This window comes from Eleginops maclovinus, chromosome 11, assembly GCF_036324505.1.
Source record: "Eleginops maclovinus isolate JMC-PN-2008 ecotype Puerto Natales chromosome 11, JC_Emac_rtc_rv5, whole genome shotgun sequence".
Classification (NCBI taxonomy): domain Eukaryota; kingdom Metazoa; phylum Chordata; class Actinopteri; order Perciformes; family Eleginopidae; genus Eleginops; species Eleginops maclovinus.
In genome coordinates this window covers 6,169,663-6,197,658 of record NC_086359.1, presented here as the reverse complement: position 1 = coordinate 6,197,658, position 27,996 = coordinate 6,169,663, and the positions used below count along the sequence as shown (strand labels likewise).

General features: G+C 41.7%; 1 protein-coding gene across 1 annotated transcript; it reads right to left on the bottom strand.

Annotated features, from left to right (window-relative positions):
* Positions 1–3: 3 nt before the first annotated feature.
* Positions 4–27,989, bottom strand: LOC134872466 (serine/threonine-protein kinase PAK 3-like). The gene is given in 17 exon segments (XM_063895785.1): positions 4–3,395; positions 3,688–3,825; positions 3,976–4,076; positions 4,079–4,171; positions 4,759–4,858; positions 5,026–5,143; positions 6,161–6,273; positions 6,395–6,443; positions 7,532–7,595; positions 8,174–8,345; positions 8,436–8,591; positions 9,820–9,882; positions 12,497–12,534; positions 12,633–12,786; positions 14,762–14,862; positions 14,982–15,172; positions 27,804–27,989. Coding segments are annotated over 16 exon segments (1,719 nt in total). The 5' UTR covers positions 15,151–15,172; positions 27,804–27,989; the 3' UTR covers positions 4–3,305.
* Positions 27,990–27,996: the final 7 nt, after the last annotated feature.

Sequence of the window (27,996 nt, the reverse complement as noted above, 5' to 3'; positions counted from 1 at the left end):
CTCTGGTTTTTCTTCCTCTTTTTATTTCAGTCCAGTTCCCAAACTGCAATATTTAGTTTGTTTTTTTTACACTCAAGACACAGCCATGCACAATTCAAAGTTCAAAAAGTCTATTGCTTCAACCACGATTAAAAATAGTTTATCCAAAACCTCATTTCCCCGTCACTTGTTTATCCTTTTTCAAAGATGGGGAACGGCCTGCTGAGGTATGCCAGATGGATCAGCAGTTTTTACAAAGCTAGACAATAATAAGAGTAATAATAATAATGATGATAATAATTTAAAAAGTAACATTTTTTGTCTTTGTTCCATTCTCTTGATACACATTAATAGAGGAATTTTCACACCACGTGTACAGGTTTACACATTCAGAAGATAGGAATGTACAGGAGCAACCACAGAAGAGGGGCATGTCGGCGGTGTCTCTTGTCCCGAAATTCACCTTGTGCTCATAGTTCAGACCTGTACATGGGGGGCAGGGGGCCAAATGTCCCGGGGACCGGCGAAGCTTCCTGTCAGTCCAGCCATAACTACCGGACACACACACACACACACACACACACACACACACACACACACACACACACACACACACACACACACACACACACACACACACACACACACACACACACACACACACACACACACACACACATGTACTAACACTCAGCAGTGGTACCGACAGACTGTGTGGGCCTGTCCCATAGAGCCGGATCCAGGGCTGCGGAGTGTGTGTTCATTTTTCTCTTTTCTGATTTTCAGGGTGCAAAACATTTATCGATACATACCATAGAGCAACCTGAATATTGTCATTTAAAGTTACATAATTCTGAAAAAAGGGGGGTTTTCCCATCATATTTACATACATACATACATATCCTAACAATCTTAACCTATTTGAAGATGAGATACAGTGTATAGTTTGTTTTACATGCATGGATTCTGTTGCATCCTCCTGGCTAACATCACTCCACCTTCTGTTCACTTGTTGTATAATGGAGGTACAATATGACTAAGCAGCTACCCTGCACCTCAAGGTGGACAACACGAGTGAGGCATCTTCTAGTGCAGATTGAGGTAGCCCCTCTTACACACACACTCACACACACAGAGGGATGCTACACGGGAAACGCCTGACGAAAGCTACCAAATACCGACACAATGTAGACAACCTCTGTACAGGAATGAGATTAAACGCTAACCAAGTATGGAAGGAATGTTAGCAACAAAATGAACCTCTACTTAGGTTTCTGTTTTTCAGCGCTCATTAGGATAAGGTACAATCATAAAATGGCATCCACTCCACTCCCTCCTTTGCTCAGTGGATAACATTCCCCTTCTTTGATCCGCCAAAAGCCCACGTACAGATCATATGACAGACACACACATAAGACACCATTAAAAGACAGAAGGACACTGAATGAGCAGCCTGAATACCAGGATGAGAGGACAGGGAGGGGGCAGGTGGGCAAGGAGGACAGTGGTTTCCTGTTTCCTCATTAGACATTAATGTTTAACCAGAACAGATAGGCATCGACCTCATCATGTACGGTCACAGTTGCGTATTGTATTCTGTAATGTTGGATAGTAAGACGACTAAAAAGTAATTTTCCAAATGGGAGAACAAGTTACGGAATCAGTGTTTTTCTACCTTCACGTCTTGTTACTCCGACTAACATTTTGGATTGAATATTCCATATATTCAGAGTATTATCTTTGCATTATTTAGTTGTCAAGCGGCATCTTTCCTGTTTAAGGTTTAAGGTCACAGGGATGCGTGGGGCACTGTGGGAAACTGTGAGAAGAGGCGGCATAAGACCTTCAACTCACTGTAGGTAAATAATTACACGGCCTTCTGTTTGCCACTGTTGTAAAAAAACATGTAATTATAAAGGCTGGTTCACTGTATGCAAGCACCTTTAGTATAGATATTTAAATAAAAACGTGTCTCATTTATGTTGAGTCTTTGATTCCTATTATATAGCTTATTGTCAAATGTAATACACAGATTGGCTCAATTAACATAGATCTTGAAATATCTCCCCAAAGCCTGTCACAGTAAGCCACTGAATAGCTATATGGATAATCCTATTTGTGATGTGTGCACACTATGAATGCTACAGTTTATGTACACTATGCGCTTATGAAACTACTGCATTAGTAATGACATTATTTTATATTAATTCTGATCATTTCTGCATGTTCAGTACCTAATGTTGATTCAAACTGTGTCTCTAACTACATCACAACACTTGAAATTGATAATAAAGCACATATGTATAAATATTTGTACCTGTGATATCTACAGTTCAGTCACAAATGTGTTAATTTGGATGTTTTAAGCAGGCAAACCATTATGTAGAGAGAAATAAGCAAATTAACTGCAGATAACCTGCACTCTTTAAGACAGATTGACTGACATAATTTGGCTTAAATAAAATACGGGACCCGTATCTGTTCACTGATATGAAGCGGATTAATGAAGGATGTTTAAAGCTGGCATAGGTCATGTGAAATTATACCTGACTTATTCCCCTGTAGCTGCACCCCTACACACACTCACACACACAAACACACACATAAGTACGCCACCTCGAGATGTTACAATCTGCAGAGGAGGAGCAGTGTTTCAGAGCCGTAGTCATGCAGGCAAAGGTCGGGTCCGGAGTCACTTTCTCACATCAGATGGCCACTGCAGGTGCGAGTGTGGCCTGATTGTGCTCCATGGAAGGAAGGAAAACCAAGCCTACAGCCGGGCAGGGAAGATATATCACAGGCTCTTCAGTTTTGTCAGTTTCCCAGTCTCCGTTCTTTGTGATTTTTTCACCGCATTATCTTGGATTTGAGGAGCAAGTGCTGCCAAACAAGTCATATGACACAAACAGATGTGCACACACACACAGAAAACACACACACACGCACTCTCGCACTCACACACACACACACACACACACACACACACACACACACACACACACACACACACACACACACACACACACACACACACACACACACACACTCTTGTGATGGACTGCTCTACATGTACAGAGTGCTGGAGAAGTAAACAAGGAGGCAAGGTCTTTTCAGCAGCATTGGGCTGAGTGGCTGCAAGGCCATATGTCCGTCCTACGTCTGAGGCCTGGGGGTCTTTTGTCCTTGTGCTGTCACGGTAAGTCACACAAAACCCCCTCCTTGTGCTCTCACGTCACCCACCGCCCATACACACCAAGCCCCTGCCCCCATGAAACGCACACATCACAGGCAGGGCTCCAGCCTCGGGTGGGGACTGAGGGCACGCACTAGCGACTGCTGTTCTTTATGGCTTCCTTCGCAGCTACAATCAGAGGCGTCAGGCTGGACAGAGGCTTCGCCAGCTTGAGGAAGGAATGCTGCAGAGGACAAAGAAAAAAAGATTTATATATTGATCAAAAGAGAGATGTTTAGGAATTATAAACACTTGATTTTTACTGATCATTCGACATCCTCGCAACATAAGAGAGTTGAAAAACAGAGCTCTAAATCTGCATCAGCTAGCTGCTTTGTTATTCACTAGAACAGAGGCGACCCGTAGCTCCCATGAACTTCGTTACATTTCTTAAATTAAAAATGTTTTCCCTTTATCTCTGGAGGTGACTGTGTTTACATCAACAATGCTTGGTGCTCAAACGGTCCAAGTTGTACCTGGAGCAGCTCCTTGGCAGAGCCTCTGCGGTCCACATCCATCTCCAAACAGCGGTTGAGGAAGTCTCTGAACACGGAGGAGAGCCTCTCCGGGTTCTGCAGCTCTGGAGTCCCGTTGGTAGCTATCAGGTACAGCGCCTGGGAAGAAGGAAGAGGTCAGGCAGACCATCAAATGAGACCCATAGGAAGTAAAGAAGAAATCTAAATATTTGATATCCATGCATACTGTATGACCCTCGGGGAGCGAACATCCTGCGTCCCGTGTTGTGGCTGCACTTTATGTCTTACCCTGAGTGGATTCTCATTCAGGTAGGGCGGCTCCCCCTCCACCATCTCTATCGCCATGATTCCCAGAGACCAGATATCCACTTTCGGGCCATAAGCCTTCGAGTCACCACCTCCGGTGCCATCCAGTAGGGCGTTCCCACCATCGTGCTGCGCTTGTTCTGCTCTGGAGTGATCTGAGCACAGAAGCCGAAGTCGGCTGCAGAGGAATAGAGAGGTGCCGTGATGTTTCATGTTCTTTGTTTGCTTTATCAAATAAATAACAGATTTACTTTGCAGAGGACATATTGTGCTTCATTTCAGGTTCAAATTTGCATTTAGTGCCTACTGGGACATGTCTCCATGCTTTAATGTTCAAAAAGTTCTTCCTGTTTCTCATACTGCCTGTGCTGCAGCACCTCTTTTCACCCTCTGTCTGAAACCAGAGCCCAGTCTGCTCTGATTGGCTCTGTTGTGATTGGTCAACAGCTTAGAGATGTCCCGCCCCTTAGCCTATCACTCATGCACAATGCGTCGGAGCACTAGCCAATAGAATCCTGAATACATAGTGATGTAATTATGTTACGGAACTCCCTCTGTAGGGAACTTTGGGATTTCAGCCTTTGCAGACCCTTAACATGCACACAAACCTAAATAACAAACTACAGGGAATGGAAAAACCCCAAAAGCTAAAAATAGGGCTTCTTTGAATTGTATTTAATTGAACACACTAATCTTCAACATGCTGCTTTTATCTACCACACTAAAAAATACAAATACAATATATGTTTGGAATAAAAGACTTACTGAGCTTGACGGATCCGTCCATTCCCAAGAGGATGTTGTCACTCTTTATATCTCTGTGGATCACCTGGTTGGAGTGTAGGAAATCCAGAGCTTGCAGACACTGAAGAGGGAGGCAACATTTGTTTAAATCAGATATTCCAATTCCAATGAAGCCTGTGCTACACACACATTTTGTGTGTATCTCCGGGCTGGGGTTTAAATGTACATTAAATGTAAGGGTCGGCAGCGTAGCCACAGTATTGCTGATGCCTAAACTTGGCTCCTTACCTCTCTGCAGACTGCAGCTATCTGGCCCTCGTCCATGCAGGTCTCAGTCACTACATCTGTCAGCGAGCCACCGGCCAAATACTCCATCACCACCCATAGCTCATCTCCTACCAGGTAACTGAAAAAAAAGCCAGAAAGAAAATTGCAGTTTTAGAGTCACACACATTTCATGTTGGGGGTTTCAGTTCAGTTGTTGCTTTAATCATCTGTTGTAATACTCAGTGACATAGGCAGAAAACCTCCCAAGAAGAGGAGCGCAGAGCAGCTGTTGCATATTTAAAATGAAAGGTGTACAGTGAGCTTCATGATGCAGAGTCAATTACAACACACAGTAGGTGATCAAGCATGGTACTGCCAGCTGTGACCAGCAGCAGAAACACCAACATAATGAAATCAGAGCCGAGAGGAGCAGATGCTTAAAACAACGATATAAACTTCAGCGGTTATTCAGTCAAATTGTTCTCTGTGTTTTAAAACAGCAGGTGGCAGTCATGTGCAAAATGATCAATGCTGACCACCATTAAAGGACGGGGAAGAAGGATGTGAAGAGGAGGAAAACTGATCATGAAAAACAGGCTTAGAGGATCCTTTAGTGTCTACTTTTTTTAATTACTACTGCTACATTTCTAATTATGTGCAATGCCTTGTTTTTGTTTGGTTTTATGCTGCTGCACTGTAAAAATCTACCAGTTCAATAAAGTACATCTTATCTCATAAATGACCACAAACCAGTTGCTTTTGCCAAATCAGACTCGTGTCACTGCACTAGATTAGTTATTGTAACCTTAGACTATTTTTAAAATAACAATAAATATTACATTTGACATATTCTGCAAAAGCAATACTAACCTGTGCATGTCATGTGAGAGAAAAGTCATTCACAGCAACAATTAATGGTGAATTAATTTCCCTCTGTCAAGCAAAAAAGCCAAACATTTTCTGGTTCCAGCTCCTCAAATATGAGGACTTGCTGCTTTTCCCTCAGAAAATAAAAGAATATTCGGGTTTTGGACTGCAGTTTAAGGAAAAAGCAACTTGGCAAATGTGATGGCCTTCAGATTCTATATTTGAGGTGAAAAATAACCATAAATGGGCCTTGAGCTCAGACTTATAATCACTGCATGTGAAAACTGACCTGTCCAGGTAGTTCACTATATTGGAGTTTTTGTTTTCCCTCATCACCAGGATCTCATTGATGATCAGCTCTTTCTTGGGCTGCTGCTGCAGGTTCATCTGCTTGATGGCCACCTGAGAAAACAGACAAGGAATTTGTGGCTCAGAACAAGATAAAGCCTGATGGATTAGTGAGGAAAAAGAAATAATATACAGCGAGCGAGCGTTTCTAAAATCAACAGGGGAGCTGCCTTACCTCTTGGCCAGTTGCTATGTCGATGGCAGTGTACACGGTGCCGGACGCTCTGGTGATGAACAAGAGCAGAATCGCGTTAAAGATGTCAGACTGTTTCAAAACTGCTATGAGAATAATAATCACAACATATAACACCGTTCTAAATAAAACTCAATAGTGTTGTAACATATTTACAATTTAGAATTCAAGAGACCATATGCTGAATATGTTCCCCGTCATTGTGCATTGTCCCTTAATGTCTATACTAACCTGATGAAGACCAATTGAAGTTAACACACCTCTTTTCAAAAGTCAGACCACGCATGTAAAGCTTAAATTAAATATGTTATAAATATTATATTAAGGAGAAAAGTTATCACGTTGGTACGACTACAGCTTTGTGCCTTTACAATTCATATCATTTATAAACTTGAAGTTGTGATTATGGCCTAAAATTCGTAATAAGTAGAAAAGGCCGTTTGAGAAACTAAGGGCAAATGCTGAGATGAATGAGGACTTATATTTCCGTTCTGTGATCCAGAAATCCAAAATGAAATGGGTTTGCTATACCCTTGCACTAAGGAAATCAGGCCAAGTATTTAATAGTTGTTTTGGCTCTTCATCAATATACTGCATGTTCTCATTTTACCATAAAAACAGAGGCACTCTGGAGTTACCTAAGCAGTGATGAGCATAATGCACAGCTTCCAATAGCTGGTCAACTGAAAGGTATGCAGCCGCTCTGTCCTTATTAGGAAGTTTAACTCATGATACTAAAAACTTTCAGCTGTGGATTCAGGCTTCTGGTTTTTCTTCTTTCTTTTGCTGCCAGCTAAACCTGTGCACTGTCAGAAGCTATGAATAATGGTCCACACTTCCTGACCGCCTAATAATTAGTTAAAGATGACCCGGCAGAGAACAAATGGACAGTAATCTCTTTGTTTCAGATAGGAGCTTCCTGATCAAGTATGGAAATAGATAACAACCACACAGTTTGTATCTGTCCCATGGCCTTGTCAGGACACAGCTCTTATTCGTCCTCTACATATTTGTCCCCCTCTGCCTCACTGGAGTGGCCAATAGCTCTTCTAGAGAGACTGACTGCTCCTGAAATTTCAATAACTGTGACGACTGGTTTATTAATGCAGATTGACTTACCCCTGTCCTATTTTCTCGAAGCGTGTGTACTTCTTTTTGGGATCCCCCACGCTCACAATACTCCCTGAGTCAGAGAGAGGGCAGATTTAGGAGGATTGAGCTTGTGGAGGCGCATGCAGTCATGTGAGGAACACACATATACACACAGAAAACATAACCACAGAACTTCTCTGCCTTTCTGATTCAGAAATACGCTGTCTTGTAAGTACATGCATTTGTACTTAGCGGTGCTTGTCGGTAACTAGGGCTGAAGTGTCAGTAAAGAGGGGGTAGCGCTTTGAAGGAAGGCCATTATCAATGCCCAAATTGGGTGTTGACAGTTCTCTGACGCTATTTTCTTAATAGAAAATATTAATACACAAAATAATAGCAGCTACTGAGAGTCAAAGAACATCATATTCTTACATTTTGGAAGATCTCTATATTTTTATGACTCTGTGATATCCATTAGTTTAAAAAAATCTGAGGGTTTAGGACTTCTACTGGGGCTGTGCGACAAGGAAAAAGTGTACCAAATACCTCAATATCAAATATTGTGGGGTTGACTATTTGTGCTTTTACAAACATATTTACTATAGTCATCATCAGTAAAGAGGGTATAATGATTAGAACCAGGAAAGGTCCACATAAAGAAACACATACTGAGTCTCTCCAGAATCTCCTCATCTGTCATTTTGGACTTCTTCCTCTGGCGGTCGGTGTGGCGGTACATTGTGTTGGACGTGTTATCTGGCTGGACCTGGGACTCAGGTGGAGTCACCACCTCCTTCACAGGGGTCGGGGGCTTGGGCTCCAGGACGGAGCGCGTGTAGATCTGCGAGGAGAGGAGAGTCACAGAAATCAAGAGGGGAGATTTTGGATTTGCAGCAGAAGGATTCCGCCTCAGCACGCCGTACGAACTCACAGATTTGGTGTGCTCGGGCCGAGGTGCGATGACCGGGGGTAGTTCGTCGTCATCGTCCTCCTCTTCCTCCTCCTCCTCCTCTTCCTCTTCTTCCTCATCGTCTTCTTCTGACACAGGTGGAGCGATTGGGGGCTCTGACGATGATGTTTTGGCACCCTGGAGGGTAGAGATGTAAGTCAGTCGGGATGCATGCGCCCTCAAAGCATTCAGAGCACTCGCTGATCCGGATATTCAAACAGTTTATCGGGGTGAAAAGTCTGCAAACTCCACACCGGCGGTAAACCGAGTTCCTGGCCATGTGAGTTTCAAGATAAATATTGTCTCACACACAAGCTGTAGTGAAGGTGACTTTATTTTACAGGTTCAGATGGAATCAACAAGTAAATCAAAGAGGATGATGCTACTTAGTTCATGGGATCAACGTAAACAGATACAACAGACTTTTTGTGGAATAAAGAAAATGAATGGGGTTAAATTCACAGGATTAGTTGTGTTTATAATAAAGGTAGTATAAGGATTATAATGAGAGCTACAGGGGTAAGCATTTAAAGTGTGAGATGAATCCAGTGCGGTTATTAGGTCAGGTGTGCCACCAACGAAACCCAGCAGAAACATGCCGCCACATCGCAGTACAGGTGCAATGTGGTGATGAGCTGTGGACGTCCTCTTCATACGGTAGATACCTTTTAACAAGTCTGATTAAAAAGCTTCAGGCATATTTATTATGGCTAATGCGCAGCTTTTAGTCCCCCCTTCCCCCCCCAGCCAAAGCCTGCTAGCACTGGATCATCATCCTCTTATGGAGTGGAAACATTTCATCCATTTCCAGTCTCGTCATGCATAAATGAAGCAGTGCAGCTTAGTTCTGGTGATTAAAGGGAGAGGGTCGGTCTGAAGGAAAGTCCCAGTCCTCCATTCAACATTCAAACACACTGGGCCTCTGAACCGCTCTGAGGAAGGCCGAGACTGCAGTGCAGGAAAGAGTGTCTTTCTAAATGTAAGCAGAGCCTTTTTTTTTTTGCAGAGCCATGCGGTAATGTCTACGATGGTGATGGAGGTACATTATTGGAAACTTTAAGGAATATGAGCTCATACATGCAGTTTGAAAGTCATCACAACCCTCTGTGGCATGCGCCCCTGCCCTGCCATTTCAGAGATGGTCCGTTAGGAAAGAAAAAGATAAGAGGTGCTCTTGTGGAAGATAATAAATACATCAGTAACATCAAAACTAATCCAATCACACCCCCCGAAGAATTTCAATACAGTCTAAAATCAAATATTTGTATGTGTTTTTTCAGTTGGAATAATCAAAATTAGAAGATCAAATTTAGCTTGAAGGCCAATGCAGAGATACATTATGTGGAAAGTAATATGGAGGAGTTACCTTGTCAAATAATGCGCTGCAGGTTCTAAGGCTGACAGGAGGCCCAGATGACAGCAGCCGGTTCTGAATGTGAGGGTTGAAAATGGGAGGGTTTACTCAAAACAAACCCACACACTGTTTGAGAGTAAGGGGACTTCAGGGGAGGGTGGGGGAGGGCAGGGGTTTTTCCGCTACTGAGGGATGGACTACGCTTCTAAATTGTCCTCCTGAAACCCAGCGTGAGAAGAGGACAGGAGGGAGACACAATGTGCCACCGGGCAATGCAATGTTTCTCATTGATCGAGACTAATCTCCATTTCTGTTTGTGCACCTGTCCCGTTCTGTTACCTGAATTAAAAGCTCCTGTTGACATCTTAAAAGGGGAAACTGATTAGAAACCACAATTATTGTCTGCTACACATGAAACACATAACTCCGCAATATGCAGTTAATTAAGGAACAGCTCTTTTTTCAACTTTGTCCAATTTGCTTCGTTGGAAAACCATCACTTAGCTTGACTTGAACAACTCTAAGTTCATTTCACACTAAATCACAGGGATGCTTTTTTATTAAACACAATGTTGTGGTATTTATTTCGTATACATTTGCTTTTTTTAGGACCAACAATGACAGAGCTTTGGGGCTGTTAGACCTGACTGAACTAACAACAACTGGATCTGACAAATGGCAAACATCATAGTGACTTGATACTCCAACATAATTAAGTGACCAACACCTATCATTCTCCAACGGCTCCTTTGTTTACTATAGCAGGCAGGTTTGGCACTTAAACTGCATGAAGTGTTTCAATTAAGATCCATCACAAACATTTATATATCTTGAATGAGCAGCCATGCTGGATTCTGAGGTCTTTGTGAACTCTCTGATAATCAAACTGTCACTTGTCTGTGTTGTTGACAGATAAGTCTGGTGGTCTGACTCTCGGGGCTTCCTGGGTGATAGTAGGACTCGTATGAAATGAAAGATGTCTGAACTGATGGCTAAACAGAAGACACTCCTCACATGTTAGGCACAAACACCAAGACCAATTTCATCCTAATTTCTGTGTATGATAAAAGGAAATGTTTGTGTCCTGCTAAAAGTCTAATGTCTTATGGCTAGAGGTGGACACTGAGGACACTGTTTAGCATGTCAGAATGGAAATGAGGCTCAGGATGTAGAGTCATAATGAGATCCTGGAATCTAAAATGTAATTACAACTTGACCGGGCGCTTGTATTAGGATGCAGCTCAGCGTTCCCTGCGCCATTATGCACAATTAAAGATTGTAGGCCGCGCTAAGGTCAAGGTGAGGCTTCTGATCGGCCTACAAAATGAGCGACTGGCTTAAAATGATGCTCAAAGAAGTTAAAGAAGAGATCTTAATATAGTGGATAGTAGTCTCTTTTCCATCTGACTCAATGATGTTCTATGTCTTATATAATATTTAATGACAAGATGAGAAAACTGCAGGGTTGACTGTAGCAGACGACCAGAACACATACATTAGCTCTCAAATATTTACCTGGAGTTCAAATCATCTGACAGAGAGCATCAGGTAGCTCCTGCTGGGTTACTGTTTCTCTCGGAAAAATGACAGTTTGCCTGTACAAATATAGGCAGCTCTCCTGTTTTTTCAGACAGTGCGGAACAAAGAAATCTGTGGCACTGATGCCAAGAGCTGAGTCACCTCTGCAGGCTGAGGAGCGCAGTGACAGTCCAAGGCTGAGATGCTCTCAAATGCCCTCAGTGGGCTCGACCAACCTTTCAGAATCACTGCCACACCCACTCGGCCTTCACTGTGGAAAAGCTCTTTTCAGCAATAGGCCTGCATTAAGTGATCCCATTGTAGTTTGCCTGGGGGCAGCGAGTCCCACTGAACAGACTTGGATCCCACTTCTTTTACCGGGTGAGTGTGTACAGGCCGAGGCATTCAAAGCATAGATTACTCTGGTCCGAGCCAGGAATGAGGTCAGCACAGCAGGAGGCCTTCTACATGCAGCTGAGCCTCCAGTGGAGCTTGTGTATGGGTATTTCAAAGTAGAGTCGAGTAGATTGGAAAAATCAACAATGGGCCGCTGTGGCTGTCGCAGCAGTCGCTGTTTTCTGCAGAATCATGGGCTTGCATGAAAATAAAATTCAGGGAATTATGCCGCATAGTGAGGGCAGTAAGCCTCTAGAGAGGAGTGCACACATTTTCCCCATTAGAGGCAGGAATAAGCGTTCTGGAGAGTAACACGGTATATCCCAGAACATCCCAGAGAGCAGTAAAGACAGAATTACTGCGTGGTATATTTGGAGATCACAAAGAGGCGCTGAATTAAAGCCACATAATAACGCAACTTACCTGTTAAATTATTAAACAGTAGATGAATGAGAATCATAAAGAAGTATATCTTTGAGTTTTCCAATAAAATGTGGCAGAGATTGTGCACCGATTGCGATGATTTGTACTCCCAGAAAGTCTAGGGAGAGAGAGATATGCAGTGCAGCAATAAAACAGAGAGAGTAACCTCCCTTCTCTAAAGGGAACTCTTTAATTAACACGTTTAGATTCCTTTAAAACTGAGCGTTAAATTGTGGTTTGATTGTTATTTACTGACATGCAAATTGTCAGATTTCAAGCTACAGGAATCAAATGCATTATTTAGGGTTAAAACCAACACTTACCAACTAAGCTTATATATGAAAAAACTCACCAGAGTGTTTGCTGCGATGTACCCGTGTGCCGACTTGTCTGAAACAAGAGAAATGATTTGAATATTTTGTATTAGACATTTATAATTTAAACTGGTGTTGTTTTTTTATTTTATCGGGTTTTTTTAAGCTGCTTACCTCCCGATGTGAAGCTCATGTACTTCTGGTTGTTGACGGTCTCTTTGGAGTCGTAGAACTTCAGGACGTCCAGCACAGCCTGCGGGTTTTTCTTCTGCTCCAGTTTGGTGATGTTCGAGGTCTGCAGCAGCCGGGCCCATTGCTCCGGGATACCCTGCACCATTAGACAGAGGTCAGATGTTAGTTCTAACATTTTAACAACTATATACAGATAGATGTGGGATGTTAAAAGGCCTTCAATCATAGCAAGAAACTGTTGACATTTCAACAGTTTCCAACAACTCAGTCCCCTTTTATAGGATCTCAAGATTTACTTGATGTATCTCTATATGCTATATGTCTGAGTTTTCTTGGAGCTACTATCTGAAGCCATAAGTAGAACCATCAATTAAAGGAATTATATGTCATTTCTGGAAAATGAGCTTATTCTTAAACTCTTTTAGTTTAGCAAAAGACTTGAAGCCGTGGTAAACCATGGTTAAACTGTGCTTTTTAATGCTAAGCTAACTGGCTGTAGCTTCATTCGTAATTAAAATGTAGTCTTTATCTTTTCATTTAACCCTCAATACGAAAGTGTATTCCCCATCGAGTCGCAATTATCTTTGAAAGCTTTTCCTCTCTCTTTTTATAGCCCGTCTGTTTTAATGCCCACTGGCTGAAAACGAACAATGGGTTTCATTCATGTTATCTTTGTAAACTTGTGGATGTTTTACACACATCTGTGGAAACAGAAGGGAAGCAGCTTATCAACATTGATTTAGTGTATCCTCCCACAAAGTGGAATCAAAGAGCTGTGGTTTAAACTGTCTTAATAGGGTGCTGTGTGTCATAAGCAAACAGCGTATCAAATGAACACGGAACTTTTTGGGACTGATGTCACGGATGAGTCGGAGTCAAATGGAGCAGAACACAGAACGCTGCTCCTGAATGTAAAAGTTGTTTTAAGTTTTGCATTTTTTCTCAGTTCTTTTACTAAAAATTATTATTCCTGTCAGTCCGACAACAAACACAACCTTTGTGTTTTAGAATAGTCTTGGTGTTGAATTACGGTTCCTTAATAATGCTATTATTTCCATAACCAAAATAAATGACTTAACTAAACATGGTTATCATTTCTAAAGTCAGCAAAAATGTACCACTAAGAATTATACATACAAAACAATATTTATATAAGAAGAAAACTATTAAATCAAAGCTACAATATGCATGGTATAATATATGTGATACAATATAATTCAAGCACTATACAGACTGTTGAGATTGTGCAATAAATATGCGACATAGACACTTTTCTTTAATAGTTAATCAGCATACTCACCTTTATGTGAAAGACATATTGTTTTTAATTTCTTTTATAAAGTTACACTAAGTTCCAAAGTTGCTGATCATCAGTTTTAGCCATGGATGTGCACTTACCTACTTTGTTGTCTTATTATACCTTACTATTTTTATTCTACTATAACTATTGTGTGCTTTTCTTCTATACATAAATGTTAGCTTATTCTGTGTCCTTTTTTTTTAACCTGCTATGCCACTTTTGCTCTAACACTAACCCCTAACGCCTAATAAAGGATTTGTAAACTGATTCTGAAACGCTGAATAAACATCTCTGTGGAATCAAAAAGTAAACACTAAAAGCTGTGGGAGATTTGTTTTAGGGTTGTTGCATTGAAGATTTGTTTAAAACAGATCCCTCTGAGTACAATAGTCCTTACATATTACTTATAGAGATAGGTAGTTGTTGGTGTTTAGTATGAAGAAGAAAAATACTTTAAATAAAACCGGATGAAACGTCAACAAATTCAGCGTAAAGAATAATAAACAGATCATTAAGGACGAAGGTACCACTGTGTCATTACATATCCAGGTAATAATAAATCATCTACAGCTAACAGAAACTGCAGCTAAAATGTAATTTACCAATAAACTCTGAATTATTCCGGAGCAGCTTTCCCCTGATGGGGCAGAGGGAGCAATTGTTATTCAAGTCACTAGTTTTAACAAATGTATGTGGAGGAAAATAAATCATTATTTGACTTTATCACTTCAGGGAGTTGTGTTTTTAGAAATGCTTGCCTGCGACTCTCAGACGGGAGGATTTTATAGTCAGGTGAAAGAGAGACACTCACTGTGAATTCTCCGGTTATAGCATCAAAGCCGACATGAATGGTGTGTTCAAAGTCTGAGGGCAGGGAAATCTCAGGACGTTCCTTCTCCTTCTTCTTGTTCGCTACAGGAAGTAAGCAAAGATTGATTACAGGCTGATTTCTAGTATGTTAATATGCTTGCACATTTTGTGCATCACTGCCAGGCAGGGCATGAGGGTGACTTGCGGGGGAGGATACTCACTCTTGTCTCCCCCGGGGAAGATGGAGCGCAGGCGGACTTTCTTGTTTTTCTCTTCAGGAGCCATTGGAAGCGGTTTAGTGGCGTGATTCAGTGAAGAGTCTCGGGAACTACTGTTCATTCTCAAGGGGGGGGCTGGTGGTTTCTCTTCAATATCAACACTATCAGACATCTTTAGAAGCACTCACAATGTCCTGTGAAAGAAAGAGGTCAGAAAAATAAAGAATCCTGATTGATAGTGACGACTGTGGAGGTTACAAAATCTCTCCGGATGCTCTGAACACAACCTTGAATTTAAGTAAACAAATATATCAAGGGAGAAAGTGCTTTTGTAAATATCAAGGTGGACTGAAGCAACCGGGGCATGTTGGGTGATGTTTAGCACACAAAATAAAATTGTTTTTCCTCTTTTGAAATCATATTCTTAAAACGTGGCAGAAAACCTCGACCTTGTCCAAAAACCTTGAGATATTAAATAGTAGTAGTTTTTGTTGGTTTGTCTGAGTGACCCTGGCTAACATGTCTTACACTTTGAACAGATTACGATATCATTTAGATTTAGAAAACTCTAGATGTCCACTGGGTCTGTTCAGAAGTGAAAACCAGGAGATGATTCTAAGAGAAACTGGCAAGAGTAAACGTCCCCATCACTCATCCTCTCATCTTCCATCTATCCATCTTAAAACTCCTTCACTGACTCACCCCGAGGCCAAGCCCATCATGTGATGTGCAGCACAACTGTCCCAGAAAGCGGGCCATGCAGCCGCCCCCTCAGTGGAGACCTACATTAGCAAACAAAGACCATCCTCGGCTCGTACACGGCGCTCGCTGCCTCTGACAAATTACACATGGCTTTTATAGCTTTATATAACTATCTCCCTGTGCGAGACAAAATCTGCTCGTTAAATTCACAAAATATCTGTTTTTGAATCAAGGTATTAGAGTTGAAATATAATGTATTATTGATAATAAGGACTTGTGATTAAATCAGCCTCTAGTAACAGCATATTTCTTCTTCTGAGTCTTATTTGTCAGTAGTGTGTCCTGTCTTGCTTTGATAGGACAAACAGAAATGTACGACTTATTATTACCTGAATTTCTATCTAATTTGAGACTTCTGACTTGACACCAGTTTATAAACCAACAATATGTCAGAGAATTTCCTTAATTCCTACTCGATAAAGCCAGGTTTATGTTCCAAAACTTGATCTAATCAGTGAAATTCAACCCTAACTCCATAAGAGCTGCGGTGATATATCATAAGTTTCATCACTAATTATATTTTGTAAACTCTTTCAACAACACTACAATGTTTTACTGTTTTCACAAAGACACCACGATCTGATATCGATGTCATAAATACACAGACCAGTGTTTGATACCCATTCAACCCTTGTGTTTTTTGTGAGTTGGCAATTTCAAAATAAGGGCGTACCAGTTTCTCATCTACAGATATTATCCCCCTGGATGACATTAACTATTAATGTGTGATTATGTAATTATGCTAATGATTTTTCACATAAACAAGACTACAAAATAGCTGCCAATACTTATGATGTGAACTAAGTCAGAACCTGGTTTGAGATAAAAGACTTGCAACACAATCTGGATGTTTCTTAATGAACTGAACGCTGATTTCTGTTCCCCTGATGGTCTGATGAGAATAATGATGTCGCCTCACCGCAAGGCAAGTGTGTTGAAGGAACGGCAGTGTATTTATTTAAATAGGAAGAAACTTCTATGGTCAGTGCAGAGAATAATTTGATATTTAGTCAGTACTTTGCAGGACTTTTAATATCAGAGGTTGCTGTGGATGGATTTTAATTCAACACGTGGTGGACACAAGCTGCACACTGAACAAGTGAAAGTGTGAACTTCCAAAGACAGATGCATGACAAGGTGACATACTGAGGAACAATTAAAGGTGACACATTGATCCTCAGTTGGAGGGCATAAACTCATTTCAAATAACAAACGGCGACACATGTTATGATCTGAAGGTACGAGATGTGATTATGTTCCTGCTGTATTTACAATGGTGGTGAGTGGGGGTGACTCTACTGGCAGTTTCTTTTCGTGTTGGACCAGTTCCAGGTGAGAGTCCAGACAACGGCAGCAAACAGGTTTCTTAGACTGGAGGTTAGGTGTGTCACTAACAACAAAACCCAGTGAAACGGCTGTTTACAAAGTAACGTCGCAATGTTTGCAGGGACCTGGCAACATCATGAGAACAGAGCTGCAGGGAGGAAGACATCATGGAAGTCACATGACATTAAAACATGGAGGGCTGTCGGGACTATTGCCTACCAGTGAAATGTCTGTATGCTTTTTTTAGTATAATTATAAATGTACTAAACTTTATTTAAATAGCATATTTTTTTAACAAAGAAATGCAGAGCAACGTTCATTAAAAGAAAAATGTAATTAAAGAAAAGATCATAAAAAAAGAGTTTCGCAATTTGAGGAAATACTGACTACAATTATCACATACATTATTTCCCTTGTCTCCCGTTTGTTTTACACACACACACACACACACACACACACACACACACACACACACACACACACACACACACACACACACACACACACACACACACACACACACACACACACACACACACACACACACACACACACACACACACACACACACACACACACACACAGCTGTGAATCATGCCTCTTCTAAGCCTATAAAATAATGCTTTCAACACTTTTATACAGTCACGCACAGAAGTGAAAGCACACTGTACGCACGTGTCAAAGCAAGACCTGACAACAGCAACTGGGATCTAATCAATCAGGTCAGCAAACACAGAGGAGGAAAATCAATTGCTGCTGCTGCGACAACAAATGATGACGAGGTAACAGGACGTGGTGTTTCAAAATAACATTTGATTTTCTAGGGTGAATAATATATGCTCTCTTTGCAACACAGACTTACCTAAAACAGTAAAGGTGAAGCCTCATAAACATGATGATTCCAGTCTGCCTTCGGAGAGCCGTGTGGATGAATTATGTAGCTGAAAAACTAAATATTCAGTGTCTGACTGGTCATTTCTATATCAGGAAGTGAGAAGCGAGAATTTGTGTCGGATGAAGAAATGATTTGACTATTTTATATATTACAAGCTGTGGTGGTCACTGCTGTGATCAGGCTGGATCACCTGCAGCAGCAGCTCTGCAGAGCAGCAGGCAGTTCGAGACGGCAGATTCATAGAGGCCCAGACATTACTTGGTTCTTCACTCCCATAAAAAACTGACCTATTTACTGTGCAGACTTACTGACGGACAGACAGGCATTCAGTGAGTGCCCTGTCCCTGAAACAAGAAGCTCTTATTTCTCAAGCAGACATAGGCCCGTCTCTAAACATCATAAATCAACTCTAAAGCTGGAGTATTTCAGAAGCGCGGGATCACCAGAATCACTAAGAGACCTATTTGGGTCCAAAATACGCGTTAGCACAGATTCACAACATGGTCACACATTGTAACCCCAAACCTCATACTGCTTGCTTTTTGACAGAGATACCTATAAACGTCAACACACAGAGCCACCACAGACACACCGGCTCACTCACGTATTACTGCCGATGTCTTCACATTCCTCTGCCATCAAATATTAATCTATCCATGAAGAGCAAGCATTTTCTTTTGCTCTTTCAAAAATTAATGCAGATTTTGAATGGCTAACGCAGGAAGAGGCTCTAATCTTGAGCCCATGGCTGCCCAGTAATGGCCCCCGCAGTGGGGGGAGGGCTCCGTAAGCCCGGCTCTTCATGCCCGTGATTAGGACACACTCTCGGTTTGACTTGGCTTTAGCTTTTGCCGTGCTTCTTTGAAGGATGCTGATTACTTGGATGGGATGGACAGCTAGAGGACGTTCAAAGGATAAGGAGGAAGGAGGGGCACTCGGCAGAAGACATTATTATTTCCTTTATTTTTGGTGCTGTCCACACACACACAGGAGAAACCTGACACCCGTCATATAACACAGACACTTCACCCAGACATTATAGCACCGGTAGCTGACGACACACAGATGTCAACATTTTACTGCACAATCACTCCTCCCTCACATGGTCGGGCGTTCAAGGTCAGAACAAAACACACATGGTGCAGATGACATCCCCCCTTTAATTTTAAATGAGGTTGGGGGAGGAAGACTGGTGTTATTGTTCAATTATGTTTAAGAGGACACCATTTCAAAAGGGGTCAGAATTTATGGTCACAAGATCAAAACCTCATGCCCCGGCATCAGCAAGGAAATCTGATTATCTAATCCCATTTTTTCTTCATCGAAATGTTAAGTCTGAGGAACACCATTTTACATAACACCTCATGTTATTAAATGGATACTTTCATGAGGATTCATTACCTCTTCAGGGGTTTGACTCCAGTCAATCTGGGGCTTGTGTTATATTGGATGCGTATCAGAGGTCCAGGAAGTCACAGACCTGGAACAGATTAATGTTATCCAGGCTTTTGCAGAACTCCCCAATATTAAAGATGTTGCCCGGGGTTTGGATTTTAAGTCTAAAAGGAGTATTCTGACATTTTGGAGGATATGCTTATTCGCTGTCTTGTAGAGTGATGGTAAATATCCTAAACTTTATATAAGAAGTGGAGGTAGACACTTTGACCTGTTGGTTTATGAACTATAGTCAAACCAGAAATAACACAAGAGCTGAGCAAGACTTTTTTAAACAACTACAATTACTTTAATGAACTGGAAACAACAAAGCATACCCTGCTTCACGGTGTATTTAGCTCTAAATGGGATCATTATGCAAAAATAAATATCATGATGTATTGAAGAAGACTTGAAAGTAGTGATTAAGACAATAAACTAAAGTTTTCAATGTTCACGGAGGTACAAATTCGAGCAAAATTAGGGTCATTTTCTCAGACTTCCCTTTAGCCACTAAACAGAGTTCAAGTTGAGCGCATTTCTGCATTGGCTTTACTTTTCAGACCCTGGAGGATTGTCGCTTTATGAATAAGATTAGCTAAAGACAATGGCTTGAGACAAGGAGAAACAGTTAGCCGAGTGCAGGATGAGAGGGAGAAGCAGTGATATTAGTGAGGATGTTAGGACACTGATAAATAAAAGCTCTTGTATCAGAATTGCAAAGTATTTGTGATTTTGCATCATCGTCTCTCCTGCATCCACACTATTGTCAGATGGCTGACCTTCTTTTTTATTTGCTCCTTGGTGTTCACACTTCAGTTCGCTCTTATCTTGTGACAATTTCCTGCTTATACCACGCAGAGTAGTACGGTAGACCTAGTGCAAAGAAACTCAGTGGCATGCATGCAGATTCCGACCAATCAGACAAGGCCCGACAGCAAGGGCTCTTTTTGATTAGCCAGAGTTAGGGTTAGGGTTAGGGGTTAGCATATCATACCAAATACAGACAGAATAATAGGTTACTATATTTAAAGTGCAACATAAATGCGATGTATTTATCGGGCAAGGTATATCTTTTTGTTTAATTCCCAATATGTCGAGTGGACATCTTAAATGAGTAAATGACCAAAACCTCAAAGAACAGATGGCTGCTGCTTCATGCAATGGATGTCTGTGTCTTGGTTACTGTGAAATAAAAATGTTTGACACATCAGCTTTTGTCTGAAGGGGCTCCACCTCCCCGGTTTGGTCCTCCTCTGACACTTTGCATACAGCTGTCGACAGTTCATGAAAGGGACACGACACAGCCGTCCCATCAGTCTGCTTACAACAGGTGGCAGGTGAGACAGGGGTGAGTTTATCCTCAGCCCAACAGCTCGGCGTCAATCTTGTATTGTTCACTATAAGGAGAAATGTTCCTTTCGCATCCATTGATACTGATTCAGTGTCATTTGTCAAGAGTGTGACATTGCTTTCTTCAATGTTTCTCAATTTGCATCACAGCAGAAGATTTGTGTTTTATTTCTGGAATAAATAAAAAAAAGCACCAATTTCTATTTTTAGCTGCTACACATCCCGTGGGGGAAAGCCATGGAAATGTTGAACAGGAACATCTTTTAATCGTGTGGGTTTAAAAGGCTCCTACCCGCTCATAATATGCTAACTAGAGCATGATTACACAATATCAAAAGCAAACCTAAAGGGAAGCGATGGTTCCTCTTCGTCCATTCACACTGACCTCCCACATTACATCCCTCAGAGATCCGGAAAACTGTCAAATATATATACCGGAATCAGGATTGTTTTCATGAAGGCAGAACATGACAACAAACACTACACACAGCACAGTGCATACACATCTCTAATCAGTAAACAAAGATCTATTATTATCCATTAGCTCGGGCTGCTCTTGTTTCACTTCATTGTTTTTATTAATGGGTTGTATGATACACTCCAGATAATCCAGTCTTATTATAGCTTATGCACACTTTTTCAACCTATATATATATTATATTACTGTGCTGTTTCCATGCAACTCAAACTGAACAGCAATGAAACTGGTTCAGACAGCCATGAATGAACTTAATTAGTTTTATTGCAAATCCTATTCTTTACTACTAAATCCACAACATATTAAAGTTGTTGGATGTTGTTTTACCCGTATTCAAAGTGACACAGTATTAAAATGCTGCAATGCAAATGTGTTTGGGTGTTAAAATTCAACACTTAGTTGCTAATCAGCAGCTGTCATTCATAGCATGTCATTCATCTCAATACGAAGTTGAAAAAAAGCATGGTGATATAACTCATATATCGCACCCTAAATATTCAGTGGTCCCTCCACACCATAACTGGTCACAGGCTATGGGAAAACATTAGATATATTCGACAGCAAGCAGAAAGAAATATGGAAGTATAAACTCAATTCCCATTTATTCACGACAGCCGACAATCCATCATGACCCTTATTTTAATACACACCAGCTAGGGAGGATCTTTTAATATTCAGTTTGTGTGAACCTGCCCCTTTACTGCTCTCTGATACACACACACATGCATTTGTTTGCACACACACTTAAACTCAATGTCTTATAGCTGTCTTGCAGTTTTCAACAGATTTTTATGTCAACATCTCAAAATAATCGTTTCTGCAGCTTCTTTCCGAGGTAATTTAATTGGCTTTTTACTGAAATGTTGGCGGCAGAGGTAAACAACGTTACATTTAGATCATGAAAAACCCCTGAAGAATCACAGCTGACAAATCTGCAGCGCATCGTGCTCTGACAGTTTGAGCTGCTCTCTCTATGGATGCGTTACATAAAAAAATAAAGTGGTGCCGTTCATTCAGTCCGAAGGAGAACTATGAAAATGGACAACCAGCATCTGTTTAAAAATATGACCACTCGTCTTGTCGAGTAGACAAAAGCTATTAAAAAAGTCGATCAAATTAGACTTCTTACTGGTTGTACGTTTTGAGACATTATTCCTTCCTGAAAGAAAAGCATTTTTCTCTACCTCTTACTTTATTCTGATGAGAACTTCCTGCCTGACAGAGCCAATTAATCACACTAGTACACTATGATAGCTTTAGAGTTTAAGGGCACGGCACATGCTTTATTTGAATCACATTTGAGGGTCTTATTGTTATTCTACTTTAAACCTTGTGTTCAAAATGTTTTGCTGCTGTTGGCTCCTGGTTGTTTATGTCACCACGATGTATTTGTATTAGAAAGTTGCCGTTGTGAAGACTTAAGACAGGAAACAGACACTGCTGTTCATGCCTCTTGAACAACAAGGCCACAGAGATGCCCAAAACTGAAATATGTCAGCAATTGAGACAGGCATTTGGGTGATTTTGGTTCCATTTAAACTGAAACAGCCCTGGCTACTTCGATCCTTATAGAAGATTTAAGTTGGATTAAGTTTGTGCCTGACAATAATATAAGCACCTTGCCCAGGTAAGGCTGCACATCCCCTATTGTCCGCTTTAAGGAACCAAAGTGTGTGTGCTCTTTATTTGCATTAGTGTGGCATGGGTGGGCATGTTGGAGTGCCAGCTGGAGGCAGAGATGGGAGTGGATGCCCTCCTGCAATGCCAGCTGGTGCACCTGCTCTGAGTCACAGCACCCGTTGTAAGGGAACATGGGAAGAGAAAACTGTGGATATCTACATGCTGTCTCTGCTGCGCTCATTGCTATGGTCTGTATTCATGCAAGGTCAGTTAATATATTGTTTGGATACATAAAGTTTAATGTTCTTCAATGTGTCTCTACAGTATATCTAACAACTAATGCACATTATATAGACTAGCTGTTGTTTCATTACTAAACAGGCATTTCATTTTGTTAACGTCTCCCCTGTCAAATAGCCGGGTTATGACTTTGCATAGACAAACTCTGCCACAGGATTAATATTTGTGTGGACAAGTGAATACAGTGAAAGGCATTGTGCTGCCACACACACAGTAGTTGCACCTCCATGCAGCTGGGAGAGATATGTACATCCTCATCGAGAGGCGAAGACACAGTGTGACTGCAAGGCTCTAGATGCTCCTCACTTCAGAGGTGTTATTTGATGTGTGACAGACAAATGATTCCCTTTCCTTCTAGAGTTACACAGCCAGGAACATGGTCGTCATCATAACAACGTTGCCATATTGCATCACTAAAACTGTGCTTGGACTTTTGGTGAATATTATGAGCACAGCTGGTCATTGACAAATCTAGACTTGCTGGGTTTGAACTCCAGTTGAGAGTTCAAACCCAGCAAGTCTCTCCAGATATTATAGCATGTGAAGATATCTGGCTGCTCTGGTTGTCATTCTTATGTCCAACAAAATCAATATTTGCATAATTGTGAACCAGGAACTATAAAGAAAGTCAGCGGAACGAGGAAGACAGGTGGCAGGGTGGATACAAAACCAAAACACTTTCACCCAGGGGAATGCTGTTCATGATCTGTGTGAAACCAGAATATATGTATTTGTTCTGAGGTAACGACACTAACATAGTGATGATATTGCACAACCGCAATATTTGCCTTTACCTAACCAAGTCAGGACACAAGTTTGTTTAAAAACTGCAGAAATTGATATATATTGCATTTTTACATAGCGCCCAAATAAGAGTTAATATCAGTCGCAGTCCCAAATTGTTTTTCTTCGTTTGAGGGAATCTCTTCAAATCCTTCCTACTTGATGTCCTCCAACATGTTGCATTATCTAGCCCGTTCATCAACGGTTACCCCTATGCAACTCCCTGCAGACTCTTGACCCAGTGAAACTAGCTAATCTCTTAAACCTCCTCCACCTGTTTCCTCCTCTGCAACATTTCATCCTTTTCTTCTCCAAGTCTCTCTCCATCTGGAACGTCTACCCTCATTGCCTCATCTTACTGTAAAGTCTTCAACACCAACACCTTACTTTCCAGGATCTCCAATCCTCACGCGACATAATTTCTCTGACTCTGAAGCCCTATTTGCCATTTGAGTTTGATACGTCAGGGAAAGTCACGAGAGGACTATCTTTGAACTGAACTGAGGGACACACACACATGGGCACACACACACAGACTACTAACACACTATTCTAAGTAGCAACAGACATCAAGTAGGGAGATTACGGAGGGAGCTGTGTCAATGTGTCAGTGTGTGAGTGTTTCCTCTGTCTCTTTCTCTCGCCCTGTCTCTCTCCATCTATCTCTCTAACTTACCCCCCTCCCTTTCTGAGACAAAATGGCCAGATGGCTTCCAATCCTACATGCTAATCCACAACACACAGACTGTAGCTCTGACACACCTACCATAAGACGACTGCTCTGCTTTAGACAGCTCTGCCCTTAAACACACGCAAACACCCCCACATGAGGCCACATGTATAAACTGTCAACAAAAGTCCTAAACGGTAACTCAGTGCCCCGAACAATAGCAGCGTAACTCATGAGTCCTCAGCAGATGGAGGCCGACTTGTACTGGCTGTGGGTCCGACACTATCATATTTCAGGCAGCCCAGTGAGCAAGCCGAGATGAGGTTCTGTGTCGACTGCTTTTGTTAGCGGAGGTGAGGTAAGAGAAGCTGAGTGTGTTGGGTTACACCGGCCAGTGGAAAACTAGGGGAAGCCCAGAACTGCACACTAATAGTCATGGAGCCGTGCTGGAACATATGGTGGAAAATTAGAGGATGAAATACTTTTTAATAAAGTTTTAAATCGTACCATTTGGTTTTAATGTTGAATAAAGTTGTGGGACCATTTATTTTAATATTTGGAAGCAGATTATATGCATGATTAAAAGGAATTTATGCAATTAATACAAATATTGATCAGCTATGTCTTTCTGCTTTTTAGTGCTAAAATACAATCAATTGCTTGTTGAATACAGATAGGAAAAAAGGCCTATTTAGCCAACAATCTTTATTAAACTAATTAAATATTTACCTGAACATAAAACAATAAAAAAAACAGTTACATTGAAGTTTTTCACTAGTATTGTCTTTATACTAACCAATCGGCTTTTGAAAAGTGCTTATTGCGCAAGTTTTCATTGCATTGTTGATAACAAGACAGCATTAATATATTAACCAATTTATTATCGGTCACAATGCGCGGACGATCATATTAAAAACAAAAACCAATGAAGGTAATAATGAAACATAATGTATCCAAGTGGCTAAGAGATGAAAAGGCCCTGGTTGGAAGTAAAGCACAAAACATCTGGCTGATAAACTAAGCTTCAATAAATAAACCATTAAATGAAGTCAAATGTTTAAGCCAATGTTTCCTTAGTGAGACCAAAAGAATATTTCTTTACTGCATACTTAAAAAGCAAGGTGGATTTTGAATCTGTTTTCAATCATTTCTATAAAATGTATAAAACCTTCTCCACGTTTACCTTCTTCAAATTGGGAAATATAAGTACTGTATGTTCAATAGGAATATTATTCATAGAAGAACAACATTAGTTTAGTGCAAATGGATCAGCATGGTCAGCAGTGAAAGCGTTTGCACAAAAACCAAGCCACAATAAGCTTCCATTTTGCCTGCATACCATCTGTTTACACTATATACAGTAAGCTTTAGGGTGTTTATTTTTTATTTTTAGTACAACAGCGCGCACGCACGCACGTTAGATCAGACCTGACACATCAGCAACTCCTCACGAGCAACAGCTTATGTCCGTGGGCTTTTCTTTGCAAATATAAAATGTTCATGAGGTGCCAGTAAGCCACACAGAGACAAAAGCCCGGGTGAATAATCCCACCTGATGGTAAGCAGGTCTACCCGCAGCAATGTCGACCAAAAAATACAGGGCTATTAGCCGTCCATCTGCGTGGAACAGACATGTGTAGATGAAGGTGTGATGAATATATAATGCTTGTGGCAAGTGAAGCATAGCGTCTAAGACCTAGAGCGGCGGCGAATTACCCAGCAGCGGTTTCACAGATCAGTCTACCAGCAGGATGTATAAACACCTCGTATATCATGGCATGAGTGTCTGTGTTATATTGCTACTGTAGGCCTGGTGTCTTCTGCAAAGCCCAGTGCAATGTGCGGTACTGGGACAAACCATTGACACATTTCCCAAATATTTTCCCAAGTAGATTATTAAATAAATGTCAGTCAACTTAAAAAAAACACATAAAAGAGGACACAGTGAATCGAGTGCAGTCATGGACACATTAGTGATGAATGGGAGGGCATGCCATTCATCTATATCAATATACCAAGCCAATGTTCAAAGGGAGTAGTACCTTCAGCATCCCATCCCCCAATTCCCCCTACCTCCATCACTGACAGGACTCCCTAACATCCCTCTTTCACACGACAGTCACACAACAGGTCTCCCATCAGGCCCTGTTCCTCCCGGAGGATGACTGCACTCCCTCGGAGATCTGAGCTGTGACGCGTCTAAAGAGGAGAGGTGACGAGGAGACACACATTCACACCACTGTAGCCAATCCTTCCCTCCATCCTCCTCCACCAGCGGCGACGGCTGTGGAAGAATCCGAGGAAGAATAGCTCAGCTTTCACAGGACCGGCCCCCGCCCCCACTCCCCGCTCCCCAATGAAGTCAGGTGACCAGATGTTGTATATCTCCCTGTCACTACAGCCGCCATGAAACTGCTACACATCCATGTCTAGGCCGAGAGACAGAGGCACGTCTCTGCGCTCTCGCATTGAAAGACATACATGGAAATAAAAGCCGTCTTTGGATGAAACACTCCCTAGAAAGGCCATAAGTGAGGCAGTGCAGAGATAACAAAAGAGCATCCATCAGCATATTAAACACCCCCCACCCCTTTTTTTTCCTCGGCATATACAGCTCTGATCCATCCGTCAGCCTCGGGTCTACAGACCCAAAATAGCATTGGTTCTTGTTTGTTCCAGTGTTGCTACTGCAGCTGCTGCATTTCTCCAGGAGTGACACACACACACACACACACACACACACACACACACACACACACACACACACACACACACACACACACACACACACACACACACACACACACACACACACACAGGGCCTGCACAAACACCACCATTGATTCTCACACCTCCCCATCAATAAAGATGCTATTTGTGAGACACAAGGGAGTGCATACAGAGATGCTGTGATGCAGAGGGGGTGGGGGGGGGGGGGGTGGGTATGATCATACAGATACATGCTCAGCCCATCTGATGCAGGCATCCATTTCCATCTCGCCCTCACGGACAGACTGCTGATGAACCCGCTGCCTTCTTAGCAGGATAGAATGCAGAGTGGAAGAAGCAGAGGTAGAGAAAGAAGGCTACAAAGCCCCCCTACATACACAGCTCTCCCCTCCCCTCCTCCTTTCTCTCCTCTCCTCCCTCCTCTGCCTCCCCCCAAACCTCATCCCCTATTGCCATACACAGAGAGGGAATTACCTGAAATATGTCTTCACATTCTCTTGCTCAGTGTTCAGCCTTTGAGCCCGGAGCTCTGGTAGGTTCATCATCAGCCGTACAGTCCTAGTGACGGTTTAAAGGCAGGATTGCCATTCTCTTGTCAGACCAGTTCCTGACCCTAAATGCAAGCTTGTTCGGCAGGCTGGATGCTTCACTGGCTGCTCACTGTTCC